Below are 7,163 nucleotides of genomic sequence, written 5' to 3'. Positions count from 1 at the left end.
GCATCCTAAATATTTTTTTCAGTATGCCAGTTAACAGAAAATAAATTACAAATATCTTTCCTCCGGTTAACTTTAACCCTTTTTTATGCAAAAATCTAGCGGCTAAATTAGGCACAGTGATTTGGTGGCTTCACATCTGCAGCCAAAATAATCGTCATTGACGACCTCATTCTCTCGATGGCAAATTTTCTCCAATGGAAACCGCTGCGTAACACAGAATAATTTTTTGTGGAAATTTTTCGAAGAAAATTTTTTGGGATAGGTGATTTTTCTTTCCACTTTATATGCAAAATTATAAGGCACATTCATTTTGGTTACATTTTTAACATACAATTTTCATCGGCAATATTTTCAAATATCAAATAATATATTATTTTTAATATACATTTTTTTTATTATTATTTTTCTTTTTTTAATTTTTTAATTTTTCCAATGGAAACCGCTGCGTAACACAGAATAATTTTTTGTGGAAATTTTTCGAAGAAAATTTTTTGGGATAAGTGATTTTTCTCTCCACTTTATATGCAAAATAATAAGGCACATTAATTTTGGTTACATTTTTAACATACAATTTTCATCGGCAATATTTTCAAATACCAAATAATAGATTATTTTTAATATAATTTTTTTATTATTATTTTTCTTTTTTAATTTTTTTACTTAAAATAATCTTTCATTTTGATTTGATTTATCACGTCATCAAAGCCCTCTAAAAATTCAATCTGAACTCTTGAAATAAATCGACAAAAGATTTTTTTTTATTTAATATGTTTTTATTTTTTGTAAATATTTTTCTTAAAAAAAATAATCTTACAGAGTATACAATAATGTACATAATAATATATCAACTATACAAATAACATTAAACGTTAATTTATCATTTTGTAAAACAAATTTGATTCCTTTCTTTACAGAGTACATACAAATATTTTTATAGAGCTATTTTTTGTTTAATTATTATTAGTTTTTAGTTTAATAATTGTACGTATTTATGTGCGCATATAGTACATAATCATCTACTATTTTTTCTATTAATGTTTATTCGATAATTGTATATTGCAAATTTACTGTTTTGATTAAATCCGGATAGAGGATTTTGAAAAAAAAACAACAATAGATATTGTCGTTTTTGTATTTAAATGCTTGTCCTTGATGGACTTTAAATGGGACTTTGTTTGATGTAGAAGCTAAAGTTATTTGCAATGGTGCCGAAATTAGAGGATTGTGGAGAGGAAGGCCCCTGGGAAAGGAAACATTTTTTGTAGGGAAAAGTTTTTATAAAAAAAAAAAAATAATGGCACTCATGCTTTTGCTAGATTTGTTCTTTTTCGTTTATTATAAATGATTGGCGTTTTTTTTTCGTAAAGATAAGTTCGATTTGTGGATTTTTCTTCTCCAAATTTAACAAGGATCGAGATGGCAACCCCAACTAATTTTAAGCCAAAGTTACCGAAATATACAAAAATAAACAGTTTTCCTCCGCAAAGAAATTTACATGCAAAGCTGCGGAAAGAAACAAAAACACACCTCTCGGCAATTTTGTAATTGCTTCGGCGGTTGTAATTTTTATCCTCTTCACAGAAAAAATAGTTTTTGTCTTCAAATCACGAAATTATTTCATCAAATACAGTTTTAATTAAATGTCTTCAATCACAAAAAATGACAGTATCAATCACCGACGCCAATTAAAAAATTACAAATAATTAATCTAATTGATACTATTAAATTTTGTTTCAATTAAAAAATGTGTTGGACCAATTAAATTGTCATTTGAATTTTTGTTTTTGTATTCAATTAAAATTTTAATTTGAAAAATGCTAGGTAGAAATGCCGTGGTAGAAATTTCTTTTTAACACTACTGAGGATATTGTTCATCTAAAAATCCTTTTCGTAGAAAAGAAGGCAATTTTTTTGTATATTATCCCAAATCCTAACTTTAGAATAAAGGAATTTTCTAGAAAAAATATAACTGTCGTTGATCATAATAAAAATTTTCGATTAAAATAGAATTTCTTGTATACAAATTAAATTAGTAGTTTAAAAAAATATTAAATGTCTACTTAATTACTAGGTTTAGTTTGTTTTGCAGTTGGTTTTTGTTTGTTTGTTTGTCGTATATATATATATATTAAAATGAATCTTATCTGCTATAGGTTATCACAGTTCGATTTTAAAAACTAGAACTTAGAAACTAATTATGGATAAAGACAAGAAAGACAAAGAAAGAAACAAAAGATTGGAGTGGTGTACATATCGTAAATATGTACTGGGAAAAATAGAAACTTAGAAATAAATATGCGTTTTTAAATATTTAAAGGATATGGTATAATTTGTTCTGTTTTTATAAAATATGGTTTCGATGTTACCCTCCCTAGATGGCAACTGAAATTAAGCATGGGAAACTATAAAAACACTCAGAAAAATGGATTATAATCATTTCAAGGCTATATGGAAAAAAAGGATTATTTAACATTTCTTCAAGCAAACAAAAAAGACAGATTTTTAAAATGTCTATAATATAGTTGCCACAAAAGTCTTCGCTTTTCCTAATAAAAATGTTTTAATAAACCTTTTCAATATTCTTAAATTGATTTTAGTCCTTCCCTCCTTCGTGTTTATATATCACTCATAAGTACTTAAGTATAGGGGAAAGAGCATAGGAGAAACAAATTAAGGGAAAGAGTGAGATAGAGAGTAGATCGTATTTAAGTTACTTTTTCGCAGGGAGAATTTACAGAAATTACATTCTCTCGGGGTTCTTTTCTTTCTATTTTTTTTTAATAAATATTCTCTTAAATAACTCTTAGCTTAACTAGGATATTTAATATTAATGGAGGCACGTTTAAGGCTTGAATTCATATGTAATTCCATGCAGTCGGAGTACCAAAAAGAGAGAACAACTCTTTCAGCACAATATTCTTCGTTTGTTCGCTTTGTAGCTCTCTTTATTTTCTGATGATAACGATGATGTTGTCGTTGGTGTTTCTCTATTCATTTCATACTATTTACAATCATGGATGAGTAGGGTGTGGGGGTGTGGGGACAATTTTATTTAAGGCACTTAATTTGCTGTAATAGCTAGGGCAAGAATTTCTCACTAGTCACATGGCATGTGGGGGAGGGCAGTGGTGTTTTTGTGTATCACCATGACTTTGCCTCACATCACACCCTTGTTTCGTTTCGATGCAATGGCTGTAACTCCCTTTGGGTATCATTGTAGTATTCATGATCTGAACTTGTAGGTTCTGACGGCGTTACTGGTATCTCCAGCATCGTAGGCCCTGGATTGGGCGGCCTTGTTACCATTACAGGGATACCCAATGTTTGTGTGGGTATGGGTGCCTCTTGGCTATTCAAATTGGCTGTGGTATTGAGCAGATATTCAGGATTATCTACACTGGCTGGCACTCCTATGAGATCCATATAACCGCCAGGGGCTGCAGACATGGCATTACTGGTGGCCACATTATTGTTGTTGAGAGTCGTTTGTGATGATACCTGACATGTAGGCATCAAATAGTCATCTTCATCCACCGGCAACTCCAAGCGTAAATCGCCCACTCCCACTTCACGGGCATTTGAATCTGTCTCATCGCTTTCATTTGATGAGTTCTTGTTCATGGGATCCTTGCAGTAGCGATTAAGCTTTGGCACATCTTCGGAGCCCTCATGGTTGTGAGGACCGGGAGCTGACTTGGGTTGCAGATAATCATCGGCTTCGACCGCAGATTCGGGCCCCTCAAAAGTCGGAGCTAATTTACGTATTAGATCTTTCTCGTCTTGGCTGGTATAGGCCGGTAGACGGGTGAATTTATCCCCAGGAATGAACAAATAACGGCCAGGATCTCTAGCAAATTCAGCAAAAACATTGACCAATTGCTTAAATGAAGGTCTCATCTCAGCATCCAAATGCCAACAGGAGAGTAGAGTGCAATAGATATCCAATGAGCAGATTTCCGGCTGCTCCAATTTCAAACCCACCTCTATGAGATCGGGAATATCTTTCGCGGGAATATTTTCATGGGGTCTTTGGCCAAAGGTCAACAATTCCCAAATGGTAACACCAAAAGCCCAGACATCAGATTTACTGGTGAATACTCGATGGCGAATACATTCCAGGGCCAACCATTTAATGGGCATTTTACCTCCAGCAGCCTTGTATTCATTGGAGTCATTGTTGAGCAGCTTGGCCAAACCGAAATCGGTAATCTTCACACAAGACGGGGTCTGTACCAGGACATTTCTCGCAGCCAAATCACGATGTACCAGACGTTTCTCTTCCAGATAGGACATACCCTTGGCTATTTGGGTAGACCAGTTGAGCAAAGCCTTAGAGCCAATCTTATCACGATTATTGCGCACATAGTCGAGTAGACAACCCAAAGGCATTAGCTGGGTGATTAACATCATCTGAGAGGTAAGGCAAACAGCCAGTAATTTCAAAAGATTGGGATGTTCCACCGAGGCCATTATATAAGCCTCTCGCAGAAATTCCTCGCTGGATTCAGCTCCCGACGACTTCAGCAATTCTTTTATGGCAACAGGTATCTTGACATTTTCACCTTCTGGTACCCAAACACCTTTGAAGACACGTCCAAAAGCTCCCATACCAAGGACGCCTCCCTTTCTTAACTCAGCCTCTTTGACGATACGCAATTTCGAGAGATTAGCTCCTATGTTTGATGGCCTCAAAGGTTCAGAGTCCTCACAGCCAGATAGAACCATAGTCATTTTGACGGCTTCCTTTTTCGCTTTGGTCTTTTGCCGGCATACATAGGTGACAACACTCAAAGTACCCAAAACCACTACCAGGGCAACCACAGCAATAATCAGGAAAATGTAATTGTCCACAGCAGCCACTAGTTTGGAACCTTTGACAGGAGTTGATGAGCAATAAGTTCCCAAATGTGGTGATTGGTAGATGACATGCGAATAATCAGAAGGACATTTTGAGGTACAGTTGAAGATCGTGGAATTGTCATAGGGATCACCATCACCAAATAATTTAAAGCTACGACAAGCCAAACAATCATCTGAGCCGGGACCAGTGCAACCTTTGCACTCTGGATGGCAGCTGAAACATTCCCTATTCACTTCATCGGCATAATGATCTGAGGGACATTCGTCATCACATTGCTCACCGCGCTTGTAGCCAGCACATTTCTGACAGACTTGCTCGTGGAAACCATAGCCACTGCAAAGCTCACAACGAGGATGACATTTACGACATATGGCTTTGCCAGCCAAAGGCTTGAGTTTACCCTGCTCCCGAGGATTGACATATTCCCAGTAATAGCCATCGGGGCATTTATCATTTTTCAAGAGACATCTTTCGATATCACCATCCGAATTGATGATGGCCAAATTGCAAGTTTTACATCCTCCAGGTCCGATGGTGTTATTGGGTCCAGTACATCCCTCACATGTTGGGTGGCAAGTACGACAGACACCATAATCGGAGAATTTAGTATCGGGACATACGGTCACACAACGATTTTCATCACGCACATGAACACATTCATCGCAATGTTCAGCGTCTGGTCCTGAGCAGGTTCGACATTCGGGATGGCATTGTTTGCAGGTTTTCGCATCGAATTGATAGGCGCTGAAAGAGAATGAGAATAAGGTTAGTCAAGCTCAACATTCACTCTTTAATAGGCAAATTCAGATGGTGCTTTGCTACCATATGATTGCAAATCATCACTCGTTCTTTAGGTTTACTTACTTGGTAATATTACGACAATCAGCTATACAGGTGCCATTGAATTCGAAATTTTTGCATTCCAAACATTGCTCAGGTCCTGAACCCCAACAACCGGAACTATTACACTGATCTGAGCAAACGTAACCATCTTTTTCTATAATAAGAGGAAAATAAAATGAAATTAGAAAACAACTCCCATTAACTTCAAAGATTCCCTCAAACTTACTGCATTCTTCCTTATTGCGATTCTCTTCAACCACAAATCCATGCTCGGCAGATTTCTGTAGTTTAGCCCAGGCTATATCATTTACATAGCAAATCTTATCATTATGTTGAATTACCACCGATCCAGCATTGATTCTCTTCAAAGACTTCAATTCCAAACTTTGTAAAGATGACTTGACAATAGACAACGAGGCAAAATAACTTTCCATTAATTGGCGTCCATGAATCACCTCCAAATTACGGAAATATGAAAGATTCTTAAAATCGGGATGAGCTCCTTCAATATCCAAATATCCTGTGATTTCTTTGACTGTAGAAAATACCTCCATACGATCTGGATGCATGGCAATATAACGAGGACCCAAAGAATAATTCTTGTAGATATCTTGATAGCCGGAAAATGTTTGATCTAAAACTCTTATGGAACCTTCAATCACTGTACAACCTTTGTAAGAATCAATATTGCCCGAATGGAGGACGGCACGGCCAGGACATGTTTTGGGACAAGGTCCATTACAGGGTATACACTCTCCATCTTTGGCCATTTTATAGGCAGGACAACTTCTCACACATGCTCCATTATCTTTGAGTAGATGTTCGGGACATTCTTTGACACAAGTGGCTCCATAGGCATATTTACCCTCAGGATTGGCTTCCCACAGATAATTGGTGGGATTGTATTTCTGCATGGGAGGACATTCTTCTTTGCATACACCATCATCATAGAAATTTTTGCAGGCTATACATTCCTTTTGGGTGGGCCCGGTACAACCTCCAGCACAGAAGAGATGACAACATTCTCTAGGGCGAGGGCCAAAACAACGCCCCTGAGCACATTGAGGTGAACAATTGATTTTACTGAATTTCTGACAATTATTGGGTCCCTCTCCCCAGCATCCTCCTTCACAGGATTCATGACATTTCGGGCACTGACGCTCGGGTAAGGTGAAATTATAGATATAATTGTATTTGTATTTATCCGGAGGCCCCGAAATAATTTCAGTCCAATCCAAAGTCTTAATGTGACATAAATTGAAATTATTGAAGAATCCTACAGAACCTTGAAGTATGTCACGCAAAGCAGGCATTTCCAACGAAAAGGTTTTCGAATAGGTAACAAATAAAGCAAATTGTTCATCCTGGACATTGAGATTGAATAAAGTACGGCCTCTGATAATCTGAAGTCTATAAGAGAAATAAAAAACAATTAATAAATAACATACTAGGGGCAATG

At 36.3% G+C, this 7,163-nt stretch overlaps 1 protein-coding gene across 2 annotated transcripts in view; it reads right to left on the bottom strand.

Moving 5' to 3' along the window:
- Positions 1–1,282: 1,282 nt before the first annotated feature.
- The window catches only part of Egfr (epidermal growth factor receptor), a 159,210-nt gene continuing 153,329 nt past the window's right edge, over positions 1,283–7,163 (bottom strand). For both annotated transcript variants that reach the window (XM_075313418.1, XM_075313417.1), the window contains exons 3-5: positions 5,931–7,114; positions 5,726–5,858; positions 1,283–5,605 (exon numbers count right to left, since the gene is read on the bottom strand). In XM_075313418.1, coding sequence (XP_075169533.1) covers positions 3,163–5,605; positions 5,726–5,858; positions 5,931–7,114 — 3,760 coding nt within the window. In that variant the 3' untranslated portion in view covers positions 1,283–3,162. The remainder of the gene's footprint in view (positions 5,606–5,725; positions 5,859–5,930; positions 7,115–7,163) is intronic.

This window comes from Haematobia irritans, chromosome 5, assembly GCF_050003625.1.
Source record: "Haematobia irritans isolate KBUSLIRL chromosome 5, ASM5000362v1, whole genome shotgun sequence".
Taxonomy (NCBI): Eukaryota; Metazoa; Arthropoda; class Insecta; order Diptera; family Muscidae; genus Haematobia; species Haematobia irritans.
The sequence above is the reverse complement of the archived record's forward strand: the minus strand, read 5'-3'. Positions and strand labels throughout refer to the sequence as shown.